The 14,981-nt window shown below is 38.2% G+C and overlaps 1 protein-coding gene across 1 annotated transcript in view; it reads right to left on the bottom strand.

Annotated features, from left to right (window-relative positions):
* Window positions 1-14,981, bottom strand: part of SV2C (synaptic vesicle glycoprotein 2C) — a 104,038-nt gene that overhangs the window by 51,527 nt on the left and 37,530 nt on the right. The window contains exon 3 of the mRNA XM_057406506.1: window positions 7,263-7,443. Within this exon, the coding sequence (XP_057262489.1) occupies window positions 7,263-7,443 (181 nt within the window). The remainder of the gene's footprint in view (window positions 1-7,262; window positions 7,444-14,981) is intronic.

Genomic DNA, 14,981 nt, shown 5'->3' with positions numbered 1-14,981 from the left:
CAGGGGAGGTTTGAATTGAATATTAGGAAAAATTTCTTCACCTAAAGGGTTGTCAAGCACTGGAACAGGCTGCCCAGGGAAGTGGCTGAGTCCCTATCCCTGGAGATATTTAAAAGATGTGTAGATGCGGTACTTAGGGACATGGTTTTGTGGTGGACTTGGCAGTGTTTGACTAATGGTTGGCCTCAATTATATTAAAGCTCTTTTCCAACCTAAATGACCCTATGATTCTGTACTTTTTCTTTTGATTGTTTTCTGTCATGTAGGCTCTCTACCTTATTTATATGTTTCACTTGTCTAGTCTTTCTCTCCCTTTTGTATAATCTTTGCTCCTCATAAGGCTACTGTCCTCTTCTAACACCCTAATCAAAGATCACTTCTTTCACAGCTACCCCAATTTTACATTAGTCAACATTTCCCCACAGCTGAAGCTGTTACAGATGGATCAAAGCTGTTTGGAAAGCTCAGACCTTTCCAACTGCTTCCTTGGCTTGATCGAAAAGTGTGTCTACCCTTTTGGAATACACTTTCAGCTTTGAAGCCAGTCACCTGTAGAGCTATTCATTAGCTCACAGCATAAAAACGCTGATAGACATGGGTCGGAGATAGCTTAGAGCTGGAGAGGAATTAGAGACAGCAGTATTACAGCCTTGTGAGGGTGAGAGGACATAAAGTATTTCAAGAGACAGAAATGAAGAAAGTGGGCATGAAGAGGTAAAAGATAAATACAACATGATAGTAAATACTGATGACACACAGTTACAAAAGCAGCCTGTTGGTCTAGATCAAAAGTTCTTGAAGGCAACTGCTTGTTCCAGGTCAACCATCTTGTGTTGTGTCCACATGGTCCATACCCCTGCTGGAACATTTTACAGTTATGCATTTGGGCTGCTTGTATGTCCTTCCTGTCTTGGCCATTAAAAGAAGGGGATATACAATAGGAATAGTTTCTTGACACTACACATGATATATGAAAATAGTATTAAAAGTCAGCATGGGTGGATTTACACAAGCAATCACCTCAAAACTGCTAGTTACAAAAAACTACAACCATGGTTTTGGATTTTTTGCTAACTATTGATTCACATAAGAATGTGAAGAATTCAATGAAAGATCTAAATGATGAGTTTGGTGTTACTACATTGACACCAGCAATCTTTAGCAGATCCTAGTAACATAGAAGGAGTACTGCAAGCAGCTTTAGAGGTATTTCTGAAGGAGGGTTAGGAAAGCTGTCTGAAGGTGAATCTCCAATTCAGTGAAGTATATTCTAGAAAAGAAACATTGTATGATAGTATATCTCAAGAGAGAGAGTTATTCACAAAGGGCAGTGGGCAGGAAAAAGGCTTTTTTATAGCTTTTAGTTACATAAGTTAACTGCATCTGTGAGTAATACCTCACAGTGGCAATGTAAAATAGGCAACAACTCTGGTTCCATTCAAGTTAACAGTGATGTTATGAATCATGTTCTAGTATTAGAGAAACCTTTGACAATTTCAAAGACAGATGTAACAATGTGCTTTTTGATGATAAATCTTTGCACATTTCCCACATGGGCGCTGATAAATACAGCTCACAGTTTATTGTCTAGGTCTTTTTCCTTTGTAGGTGTCCTGGGTTCAGCAGTAGCAGTTATTTTTTCTCTTTCTTAGTAGCTGGTGCAGTGCTGTGTTTCTGACTTTCAGCCTGGGAACAGAGCTGATAACAGCAATGTTTTAGTTGCTGCTCAGTAATGTTTACTCTGACCAAGGACTTTGTGAGCCTCATGCTCTGCCAGGGAAGAGGGGAAGCCAGGAGGAAGTAGAGACAGGACACCTGACCCAAACTAGCCAAAGAGGTATTCCATACCACAGCACGTCATGCCCAGTATATAGACTGGGGGCAGTCACCTGGAAAGGTTAGATCACTGCTTGGGTCGGGCTGAGTATTGGTCAGCTGGTGGTGAGTGGTTGTATTCTCTCCCCTTGTCATTTCCCTTATCATTATTATTACTGGTGGCAGCAGCATTGGTTTGTGTTATACCTTAGTTACTGGACTGTTCTTATCTCAACCCGTGGGAGTTACATTCTTTGGATTCTCCTCCCCATCCCCCTGGGGTGGGGCGGGGCGGGGGGGGGGGGGGGGTGGGAGAGTGAATGAGCGAGCGGTTGGGTGGCTTAGCTGCCGATTAGGCTTAAACCATGACAGTTCTTTTTGGCACCCAACATGGGGCACGAAGTGTTGAGATAACGACAGATCTGACCGGAGGGTGTCTAATCGTATTTGTGATAAGCATTCATTGGTTTGGATTAATAGTCACTTGTCACAATGCTGATTTATTGGCTCTCAAAGCTGTCGCTCTTGATCTCAGAGTTTCAGCATGTCGTACCTTACTTACAGCCGGTATTTGCTGTGTTAGTGTTTATCGGCTGGGGGCCTTGGGCTAAGGTTCTTGTTTCATTGTGCTTTATGGTATTGACTTGTAATACAATAGAATCATTGATCATGAAATTGATCTGGCTTGCGTCCCCAGTGTGTTCATCACCTCTATACTTTGGGAGGTATAAAATAGAAGCGTTTAGCAATTACACATCTTTTTTCCCCTCCTCGGGTGGTCAGCCCGTGAAGGAGACATTCCCTTACGTTCCCTGTCCCCCCCCCCCCCCCCCCCCAGACCGTTTACAGCATCATTTGAGAGTTCTGAAGGTTTTGAGTGGCTTTTAGGTACCCTTGAGAGCTGCCTGCTGATTGTAATGGGGATCACGATGTTGGCACGTATACAGAGTGTTTTACCCACGACCATTTTGTCTGGTCTCAAGAGTTAAGCAGAGTTGGGTTTAGGCCTTGTGCAGGGTTTGATGATGATATAGGAGGATGAAGAGGTTTTCCCTGAGGCTGCATAGTCACGAATAGTGTGTGGGATAGGATGGGCAAGCATCTAGGCCAGTGGGCCCCCCTCCAGTGCTTTGGAACTTCACCACTGAACAAGTGCAAAATAAAGAAGAATTAATAAAACATTTAAATGAGGTGTGTTGTCATCCTGGTCATACCAGAGAGGGACAAATCATGGCAACATGCTGGGGCTTGGCCTATGCTTACAGAACCCTGTTCAACACCATCAAGCACCTTCAGAAAGAAAAAAAATATCCCTGGATCTGATGGCAAAGCAACAGACAGGGCAGCTACTCCAGTGACAAGTACAGCGGCTACCCAAACCCCAACTGTGTTTAAACCACGACAGTAGGAAACCATGTCTAAAGCCCTCTTAGACCTTTACCAGCCTTTTGGGTTCAAGTTCCTTTTGAATTTTGATTAATCAATCGAAGAATCACAGCTATGATATTATTTTCTGTAAAAGGAAATGATTTTGCATATTGTTCAACATTCCTTTATTCTTTTCACTAGCTTAAGTTTACCTTTCTTATCCCTCAATATCCTTTATCCAGCAGTATCTTAGTATTATTGAGACTGTTTTGAATTCTAAACAATTTTTTGCATGCAAAATTTTTACTAGCCATCAGTTTTTGAGATGCAGCATAAGTATTTGAAGGGAGTTTTTTCTCTGAGCAGTTTACTTGTATAAACACATTTTGACTGCAAATAAAACCTAAGAACCTGTTTCATAGTATTTTTTATAAATAAAAACTTCTATCAGATAATGTTTTTATTTTTTATGCTTCTTAGTCTATTTTTATATTATCTGGCAGATAACAGACCAGTTTAAACTCTATACATCTAAATGATATCTTCTGAACACTTCTTAATATTTTACTGACTTTGAATTATATGAAATTATCCAGATAATTCTTTGGCTCTTCAAAAAGCTCCTCTTCAATGTGAGTAACAATACTATTCTGCATTTAAAGCACATAATTAAATTCTTTACTTACAATTATTCCTATTTCACATTTGGGCTCCCTGATTCAACAAAATTACTGGAATAAAGCCACCTCTCTTGCTAAGAGAGGTATAGAGGTATGTCAGTGAAAAAAGAGAAGACTGTGGGCCCTCTCCAGGAGGTAACAGGAAAGTGGTCACCCAGGATATGGGGAAGGCTAAGCTACTCAAAGATGACTTTTTCCTTGATCTCCACCAGTGAGTGTTTCAGACAAAGCACTCAGAAGGCAAAGGCAGGGACTGGAAGAATGAAGAATTGTCCTCTGTTGGAGAAGATCAGACTGAAGACCATATAAGGAACCTGAAGGTGTGTGAGTCCATGGGACATGATGAGTTGCATCCGTGTGTCCTGAAGAAACTGCTGGATAAAGTGGCTAAGCCGCTATCCATCATATTTGAGAAGTCATGGCAGTCCAATGAAGTTCCCACTGGGAAAAGAGGAAACATAGCCTCCATTTTTAAAAAGGGAAAAAAGGAAGACCCAGGGAACTACAGGCCAGTCAGTCTCACTCCAGTGAGCTATGGGATGTAGTAAAGAATGCAATAAATGCTCAGGATCCCTTTAAGCAAATTTCCTGTCATGCTGCAAGAATATAGGGCTTCAAAGCTGGCACAAACTTCTGAGAGTTTCTAAGTGAGTGACACGGGCTTCTTTCATAGCAGCTGATGCAAAGTATCTGGAAACAGATAAGTGTTAGATGCATGCTCTAACAGTAGCATATATGTGTTTAAAAGTGAAAAGATTTGCTTTACTGTCTCTGTAGCTGGAACAGTCTAGCCTCTCCTTTCTTGGTGCTTGGCATATGATGTGTCTGTTTGCTGTTACAGCTGCTCTCAACACAAGATCATACCCAAGGCAGGGTTGAAAATCAGAGGAAAGGCAGATATGACAAAAATACCATCTTGAATACTGCTGTTAAGTGAAAAGTAAGCCTCCTCTGAGGTCCAGTGAGCAGATGAAAAAGAAGAGCACCAAACATGCAAAGTCTGGTGGTAAACTACGTCATCACAGCAAACATTGAGAGCAGAAGAAGAAAGAGTTTTCCCTCATAGAATCATAGAATAATTAGGTTTGGAAAGGACCTTAAGATCATCTAGTTCCAACCCCCCTGCCATGGCACCTTACGCTAAATCATATCACCCAAGGCCTCGTCCAACCTGGCCTTGAACACTGCCAGGGATGGAGCATTCACAGCCTCCCTGGGCAGCCTATTCCAGTGCCTCACCACCCTAACATGAAAGAATTTCCTTCTTATATCCGATCTAAACTTCCCCTGTTTAAGTTTTAACCCGTTACCCCTTGTATGGAGCACAGATCGAGTTCTAGAAACCTCATGGTTTTTATAATGCTACTCTGATAACCAGCTGAAAGGGATTATTCTGAGCAGAAGTCTGGTCTTTGAAAAAAATAGCAAATGTGAGCCAGCCGAGCATCTTTCTCTGCAGCAATTGCTATGACCACTGCTGTGGTTTAACACCAGCCAGCAACTAAGCACTAAGAAAGAATTAACTCTATACCAGCTGAAACCAGGACAAGGAATGACTTTGTAGCTCATCGTGTCTTGGGTTCTTGTTGTCATTGTCTGGTTGTTCTCTTTTATGTTTGGTTGGGGTTTTGTTGATTTTTTTTTTTTTTTTGGGGGGTGGGCATTTAAAATGTAGTTGCCAAATTATCTATTACCAATTGATGCAGTTCTCAAAGATGAGGTAGGAGAGTTTCAGACAAGTGGAGACCAAAACAAGTGGAAGATAAAGATCTGAAGGGCTTGTTCTTTCAAATCATAAACTGGGTACACAATAGAACATGCTTCCTAATCCAGGACGTACATTTATCACAAGTAAAACTATAGGAACTGCATGTTACTGGAAAAGCAACAGGTATAGGTGATGAGGAGACCCTGCAGGCAAGTTTAGCATGAGGCATGACAAATACACATTTTGTCATATGTCCCAAGGGGGAAAATCTGGGAAACTGACAGTGTCACAAACCTGCCTCACAATAGACAAACCTTTGTGGCACAAGGGTCCAGTACTGCCCTCATGAATTGGTCAGTATATAACCCAATAAGCAGATACACAAGCAGCTTCTGGTCTTTGAGAGGGTCATGGAACATTGAAAATGTCATGTAAAGTGAGCAAGATTCGTCTATGGAGAGAGAAAACTAATACCTGAAATTGAGAGTGACCTATAATATGGAAAAAAAGTAAAGTAGCTGGATGGGATTTTTTTTGTTTGTCTTTCTAAGTTTTTTAAGAATTGGAAGAGTTGCCTCTTGATCTTTCTTAAAGTCACATTTGACAATTTGGTGACTAAGGGGATTCTTCTAGAAAGAAGACTCCTCACATCTCCTTCTTCTCTCCCTTTGCCCTTCTACCCTCATTCCTAAAACAGTTTAATAATACTTAGTGCTGTAGTAACTTCATTTTGGTATTTTGAGTGGCTAGTCCAACCCTACTTCAGACCAGTTCAAGGGGTTTCTAAAACTGCAGACATCACACAACAGTGTCAGTACACTGTGGTCACATAAACTGTAGCCAACAAACCATAGAAGTGGACTTCATGTGCATATCTTTACAATCAGCATACTGTGCTCTCACCAGATCCTGTCTGTTCAGCATCCTAAAAATTGGTAGTAGCGTGAAATGAAATTGTAACTGGGAGTTTTGATCTGAGCCAAGGAATTACCAGAAGTAAACTAACTGCTCTGCAGAACAGTACTCTTGATTATCCAATGGTGCAGTAAAGGTAGAAGCTTTCTCATAGTAATTTACTTCTGTATCTCGATCTCTGCTCATGTAAGTTTAAAATTATAAACTTAATTGACCATTACCAATATCCTAAACATTTCCAACAACTGAGAAGTTATTTAAATGAAAAGTAAAGCAAAACCAAAGTCAAAAAAAAACATTCTTATGGAGAGAGCAATAATATCTGGCACACTCCAGGGCCCTGTTTTAAATTTTATAGTATTGAATTCAGTGGTATTATAAACAATAGTATGTGTGCAAAGACATGAGAAACTTTACAAATATTGCTGAAATCTTACAGTACACATGTGAGGAGGGTATTATTTTGCTGACTGAACAAACAATACATGGAGAAGCTGAGGCGTAGAAGAGTTAAGCAAATAAATCAAGTTCACAAAGAAAGTCTGTTGAAAACTCAATTTCACAATTTGCAGTCTGTGTCTTTCCCCTAAAATTATTATTCTTCTCCTTCAGGTTATTATTGTTATTATGTTGCTTAGGGGTACAGGAGCTACCTTGTTTAATTCTCTCACTCCTGACACAGACTATATTTCTACATTAAATAATATGCTTTTACAAACAGTAAAGTTTTATTAACATAAAAAATTGTGGAAAGGAACAAAACCAGAGAAGCTTACCCAAATCCAGAAAACAAGCGACAGAAGAGGAAGAAGCCATAGCCCTGGACAAATGATGAAAGGAAGGCAAAGAATCCATTGACAGACATGCATATCAGGAGTGACTGTCTCCTTCCCACCTTGTCTGCCAAGCCTCCCCAGAAGAATGCCCCCACCATCATCCCCAGGTACACTATGCTACCTGCAATACACAAAAAAGAAAGATGTTTTGTGAGCTACATAACTGACCATAATTGATGAGACCAAAAATAATTGACCTTCTATATTGACAAAACAAACGGTATACAGATTGATTTCTCCTTTCTCAGGGATTATAAATTATATGCACATTTTTGAAAATATATCTAGTGAGAACAGATTTCCTACTGTGTCTTGTCATCTGTTACCAGACACACTGAAGCTTACTATAATTATTAAACAAGGTACCTCTAGCTAAAACAATTAAAATAGAGGTAAATAAGACTGAAGGGGAGAAAGAATGCCACTGCTTCCTCAGTAATCAACTACGTTCATGTTAAGCACTGCGAAAGTTATAACTTCCCCTACAGTAATGAATTGTCGGAACATTTCTAGTATATAAGCAGTTCTGTAGTGGTTTAGGCACTGGGAGTAAGATGTGCTGAGTCTGGGAATAATGAAACAGGCACTTTCCCATTTAAGATCTATAGAATCAAAGATGTCCAGCTTGATTAGTTTTTTCTCTCTACTTTTCTTCTCTGTACTACAGTAGTATACTGCTTTATTTAAAAAGGCACTGTCCTGTATACAGAAAAGTACTGGAATGTTTTGGTTTGTGGGTTTTGGTTTTGGGGTGGTTTTTTTTTTGTTTTTTTTTTTTTGTTTTTTTTTTCCTCAAAGAATTTTGTACAGATGTATTAGTTTAGCTACATATATGAAAATGGGATAGGAAAAAATACTATGGGGTGATTTTATTTTATTTTTTCTACATTAATGATGTTTTCAACATGAAGTATTTTCCCACAGAAAGGTAAGTTGAAATATTTAACATATTAACCATTCACACATAGCATATTGTGCATCACTTCCTTTCCAGGGAAAAATCTTCTGTGAGACATTCGCGAAGATGCACAACGCACTGAGCACACTGTCAGAAGAAAAAGTATATACCAAGCTTTGAACAGAACCAACCAGATTTCTATTTTATTTGATACATGTCATTCTTTTTCCACCTACTTTCTCACTGAACTTCCCAGTTTGCTTTTTATCTACCTAGCAGTTGCTGTCATCTTCTATGTCTACTACAGAGCAGGAATTAAACATCAAGTATCTGGAAGCAGCTAAAATACTAGCAATCCAAACTGTGTCACTTTTCAAACAGCCACAAGAGCAGACAAATTCCCCAGCAACTCTGCTGGGCTCAAATAGCTGTTTTGTAAAATTCTGGTCTCCAAAAGAAAGACCTCTGCCTTGCAGCAGGTAGTTGGAATAGAAAGAAAGCTGGAAAAAAAAGCCAACAAAACACTTAAAGGCCTGGACTTTTTTAACTGCATATTAATATAGAGGTCACTCATCAGCATTTCCATGCTTGGAATTCTAGATGTTAACATTTGAAGTCCTGACATCTGCAGGGTCTCATGCACCCCAAAATATCCCTGCTCCCTCTCATGTGTTGTACAAGCAGTTCCCGCTGCTGCTTCCTTGTGAAACATCATTTTAAACATCCAACAGAAGACACATTGTGTGAAATTAACATTAGCAAGATAGAGAATTTTACTTTGTCTATGTGAATATGCTGTTTGCATCCATGTCCTTTGCCTTTTATTGTTACCAACACCAGCAAATCAGGTTTTTCCTGCAGCTGCCTTTTTAGCCAACTTAAAATAAGAACAGGATATTTCTAGACTGACCATTTTCTCCAAGAGTCCCTCAGGACAGTCTGACAAATACACTGTTGCTCATCACAGGAACATTAACTATCCCTTTACATAAGCAAGAGCAACAAGCTCATTAAGAACAACAGTTAAACGTCCCCTCAGAACAACTTCTATCAATGAACATTTTCTAGCTGTTACTGGGATCTTTGCCTTTCATCAAAGGATATTAATAAGAATGTAGGTCAATCCAGAATTTGCAGAATTACTGATATTTTTGTTCTTCTTTTTAGCCTAGGAAGGACATGGAGACTACAGTATTCTTTCTGGTTTAGAGATGTTTAGCAACAGACATTTATCAGATAGCTCCTTCATTCTGATCAGAATTTTTTTTTTCCAATAGTTGAAATTTTCTTGTGAATGCATACATTGCTCATACACTTTCTGTTCCTAAAGAGATGAAGTTTGGCAAGTGGCTTAGCATATTTGCTCAACTGCTTTATCTCTTTTGTGGGCAAGGATACCGTACCACGCTCCAGGTAGACCAGTACTCAAAAGCAGTTTGGAAACTCCATCCAGCAGACCTCATGCTTGCTTGTCAATGTTAGTAAAATTCAGTAGCTGCATTGACAGCAGACTGATTTTAAAGGGAAAATAAAATGGTTAATTTTTACTTTTAAAGTGAAATTCCGTATAATTTTTCATATATAAATCTTGTTGGGCTTTCCCAGTAAACACTCTTAATACTAGAAATACTCAGAGAAGGCCAATCAAATAGTAGTGTATTTCTTTATGTAGATAACTTGGAAATATTTTATGCAAATAGTAATCATTTTACCAGCTACTTCCTTATGATGCACAGAAATACCAAAACCCTGCGAACAAGAGAATAATAAAGTTTTCAAGTCTTGACAGTTAAAAACATTAACCTTTCTTTTTAATGACAAGTCACTGTACTGCCCTTTGGTCTCTCTTATACCCATGTAATTCTTCTGAAGAGCATTCAAAAGCCACTGCTTAAAATAATATTCTCCTTCTATCAATAAACTGCTATAATAAGCTGGTCTCTGAATTGCAACATTAGCTTATTCTTTCCCATTATAATAACCTTGAATTTTGTCCTAATTGCCTCGCAGACTCTTCACAATCCCTCTCCTCCCCCCCCCAGGAGATCCATTCCATGATGAACTTATTGCAGCTGCCAATGATACCTGTTTCCATGTATTTTCCTGTCTATTTTCTTTTTCATATTTCTTGTCTCTCTTTGTACAGTAGGTAATAGAAACATAAAATCATAGGATGGTATGTGTTGGAAGGCACTTTTAAAGGTCACCTAGTTCCAAACCCCCTGCCATGGTTAGGGACACCTTCCACTGAACAACCAGGTTGCTCAAAGCCCTGTCCAACCTGACCTTGAACAATTCCTGTCATCAGGCATCCACAGCTTCTCTGAGCAAACTGTTCCAGTGACGGACAGTGTCTTAGCCACCTAATCTGCCAGTTCCCCTACAACCTGTGATGCATGTCACCAGGTCCCACGGACTTACGCATCTTCAGGTCCCTTAGACCTTTTCCTACAGCAGGTGGGTTTTCACTCTCCCAGTCCCTAGTCTTCTGTGGCTTGGGTGGTGTGGCTGGAGCTCTTGCTGGTGAAAGACTAAGGCAAAATGTCATTGTTGAGTACCTCAGCTTTCTCCATATAACCAGATCTGTTACCTTCTGGAGAAGACTCACATTTTCCTAGCCTTTTTTTTTATTGCCAACATACTTACAGATGTTTTTCTCGTTGCCTTTAATGCCCCGGTCAGATTTAATTCTATCAGGGCTTTCACATTCAGAACCTAATCCATGGCTGCTCAGACAATTTCTCTGTATTCTTTCCAGGCTATGCATCCTTGCTTCCTCTAACTGTAGGTTTTCTTGTGTGTCTGAGTTTGTTCAGAAGATCCTTGTTCATCCACACAGGCTTCCTGGCATTTTTGCCTGCCTTCCTCTTTGTCGGGATGCATTGCTACTGAGCTCTGAGGTGGTGATCCTTAAATATTAACCAGTTCGCTTGGGCTTTAAATGAAATTAAAACAGCTTTAAACTGAAAGAGGGTTGATTTAGGTTAGATATTAAGAAATTCTTTACTGTGAGGGTGGTGATACACTGGAACAGGTTGTCCAGAGAAACTGTGGATACTCCATTCCTGGAAGTGTTCAACACCAGGCTTGGTGAGGCTTTGAGCATCCTGGTCTAGTGGAAGATGTCCCTGCCCATGGCAGGGGGATTGGAACTAGATGACCTTTAAAAGCTCCTTCCAACACAAACCATCCTGATTTTATGATTCAATGATCCTTACATAAAGAACTACCACAAAATAATATTCCTCTGTAACAAATATTCCTTCTTTTCTCTAAACAGTGCTTGAAGTGGTGGAACAATATGCCCAGAATTTATGGAGTAGGAAATTTTTAAGGTGTAGATCTTAGTGGTTAAAGGAGTAAAACAGTCAATTGTTCAGACATCTGAAAAAGTCAATGGGTACTGTTTTCCAGCAAACATGTAAGATAGCCTCCATGTTAACTAAAATAAAAATTTTGCACGACTCTTTGGAAGTTCAAGACTTCTCAAGCCATGGATTTCCTTTATCTAAGTGCTTGTGATTCCAACAGCAATCATTTTGTGTCTTAATTTCAGATGTTAAATGATTGCTCTTACTTAACTATATGCAATATATGCAAATCCCTTAATGCCACAGCATATCATGTTCTTTTTCTATTACGACTCTTCAGACTAATCCACTCTCTCTGCATTCCCTTTCAGGACAGCTGCAGACAGGCTTCAATCTGCTATTTCATACTCTCTAATGCAGATGCTTAATTACATATTTGGTTTGAAGCTTTTCACTCTTCTGCTTAATATATATTTACAAACTGTTAAGTTCTACTTACTATTAGATTATTAGAATTATTTTTAGCAATCCTGGTAATAGGGTTTATCTGTTTCAATAGGTTAGAAGTAGAAAGCTATTTCAAAATGTTAAAGCTCTTCAGTCTCAATATAAAATTTTGTAGTGCATCTCTCACGCTAGAGTGACTCTTGTACCTTAGAACGTGACTTGAAACTGAGTAACCCGTATGTTTATTTCTCTAATAGAAATAATTCTGAAGTGACAAGTCTTCACATAACAGACCATTTAGCTTTTGCATACTTTTTTAGAAAGCACCTGCTTATACCACTTCTAAACATACCTACAAAACATCTATTTGATGACATCCAATCTGATACAAATCCAGAAACTTCACATAAATAGAAATTAAATTAACTCTATCTGGTTTTCTTACAATACTGATGAATTGCAATAGAGAAACTTAACCATAAAAGTCAGCAAAATGGAACTTAAAGTAAAGCTGAGCAAATGTAAGATCATACTCTGTTGACCAGTGTAGATAGGAAAATGAAATTACAAGTAACTCAAGTAATCCAATAGTTCTATGTGCAAACCTATTTATGATCTTCAAGGTAATAGAGGGGAAAAAATAAGCAGCAACACAAGTAAGTAACTCAAACTATACAGGTTTGTAATAGTATGAGGGGAATATTTTGATGATTGTATAATCAAAGGAAAATTGCCATGAGGTAAACAAGCACTCTACTTTTAAAGAGTAGCATCACAAATACAAAACAAAGATAGAGCCTAGAAAAAGTACAAACTATTAAATGAAAATAAAATTAGGTAGGGGGGGAACCTACACATTTCAAAAGGATCAAGTCCAAATTTCCCTAGAACTTAATTCAGAAAGGGTAGTAGATACAAAAGCCCGCTATGGATCCTCCAAGATAGTTGTAATACAACTGAATCTAAGTGAATGGGACTTCAGGCATATACAGAAACCAGAAAGCACCTAACGCAATAAAAAATTTGACAGTACAAAATTTTAGGTCAAAAAAACTTCAGACCAACAAATACCTACAATATATTTGTTTTGACTTAACACTGAGACTAAAATGAAAACAGTCTCATGGCATGGCTACCCAAATTCATCAACCAGTTACGTTTTTGTAAAGGTCAAATATAAGCCAGGAAGACTCTTTTTTTTTCCTTGGGAGGAAAGGAAAAGTGAGAACAGTTCTGTCCTTCCCATGAAATCAAACAAAACAATGAACCAACCACATTCCTTCCCCTCCCCCCCCCCCTTTTTTTTTTTTTTTTTCCCAGGGAAACAACTTGCATATATTTTCAAATCTTGAAGCAACTCCAGTGGAAATTTCAGAGATAAAAACTCATAGCTGGAAAGGATTGACCAAGAGTTTTCCAGTGTTATAATGGAAATACCACCCACATTAAAGTCAAAAGATCCCACAAAAATCATTCACACAAATTTCATTTATGTATTAGCTGATTTTTTTTCCTCTGGCATCTTTTGTTAAATTTATGTGTCTAATATTTCTATTTTTTATTAGCTTCCTGTATCTCAGGGGTGAAATTTATAACCTAAAGTGGTTTAAGGCTTAATTTAATTCCAACAGTAAAAAAGTTGACATTTTGCCTTCATGTTTCCTCTCATTTGGCTAATGAGACCAATTCAGAACAAGGTGATTTAGCTCTGCACTTTTAAATTATCTGTTAATTTTGAAAAATATAGTATTACCTTGCTTTGAGAGTCTATGCTATTAATTCTTGTTACAGTTCTAAAGAAATTCACCTTATAATACATCTGAACTTACACAAGCAGGTGTACTGATACATATATTTTTATTAATGAAATAATACTCTGTCTTAACAGATGAGTTTCCTGTGTACTTAGATAGTATTTTAATTGAAACACTGTAATAACAAAAGGAATAACTGCTCCTGCTTATCCTCAGATCAAAATTGGATAAATTAATAAATGCATAGAAGAAGCTCAGCAACTGCAGAGATTGTGACAGGTAATAGATTACTAGCTAGGATGGGAAATTTTCTTCACAGCTGTATTTTCTGATAAGGCAGCAAAAATGAAGAATATGGTAAACCAGAGCCTTTGCAGTGTATTGTCATCATCACTTCTGCTTTAAGAATGTTTTCATGTCAATAACCAGATTTCTCAGAATAAAAAAAATTGATCAGAGCTTTTCCATTTTCTTCATTAGAATTATTTACAAACTGAATACTGGTAGCAACTATTGCACAAGCAGCAGCACACCATTTCATACTGCTATTTCTTGACTAGCAATATCAACCATGCATTACAAAAAAAAGAGACCAAAGCACTACTTCCTTGACACAACAGAAATAACCAATCAATCAGCATTCAAATTTAGTAACACAGGGCTGTAAGAACCAGCCAATCTGTGGTATCGTTCTTCCTACATAAACAATATTTTACAAGATGGAATATATAGAGCACAGACTTTATCAAAAAACAGTGTAATCCCAGGTGATGATGAGAAGCTGTTGACAGATTCCTTATGTGCTATCACTGAACATACTATTTTCACATTATCTTCTCGTTTGATCCAATAGTTCCCTCTGACATTAGTGAGAAAATCCTAACAGACAAGCTTCAGATAAAACACACCTAGTTAAGCTGTCCTAATACCACTAATTCCAGTTTTCTTTCACTGCAACTGTGGAGGTTCCTCTGGATTTTTCTACTCTCAGATTTAGATGCTAAATTCATTCTTTGCCCATCTCTGAATTGACCCTGTCATGCTAGAAATTGCTGTGACTTTGCAATTTGAAATGCACTCCCATGGCAATCCTGAGAATTAGAATGATTATAAAGGTTGCATATGATTGAATAGTGCATAGCATGGTGCAATGTGCTAGGATTAATTAAATTTCAAAGTAAAAAAATATACTTCACTAAAGGTTTAAATTGCCCACACAATAATATACATTAATCCTCTTATTTCCTAT

This window comes from Pezoporus wallicus, unplaced genomic scaffold (genome assembly GCF_028554395.1).
Source record: "Pezoporus wallicus isolate ANWC-B61680 ecotype Strahan unplaced genomic scaffold, APGP_CSIRO_Pwel_v1 contig_2975, whole genome shotgun sequence".
Lineage (NCBI taxonomy): Eukaryota > Metazoa > Chordata > Aves > Psittaciformes > Psittacidae > Pezoporus > Pezoporus wallicus.
Note: the sequence above shows the minus strand (reverse complement) of the source record. Positions and strands in the feature narration are given on the sequence as shown.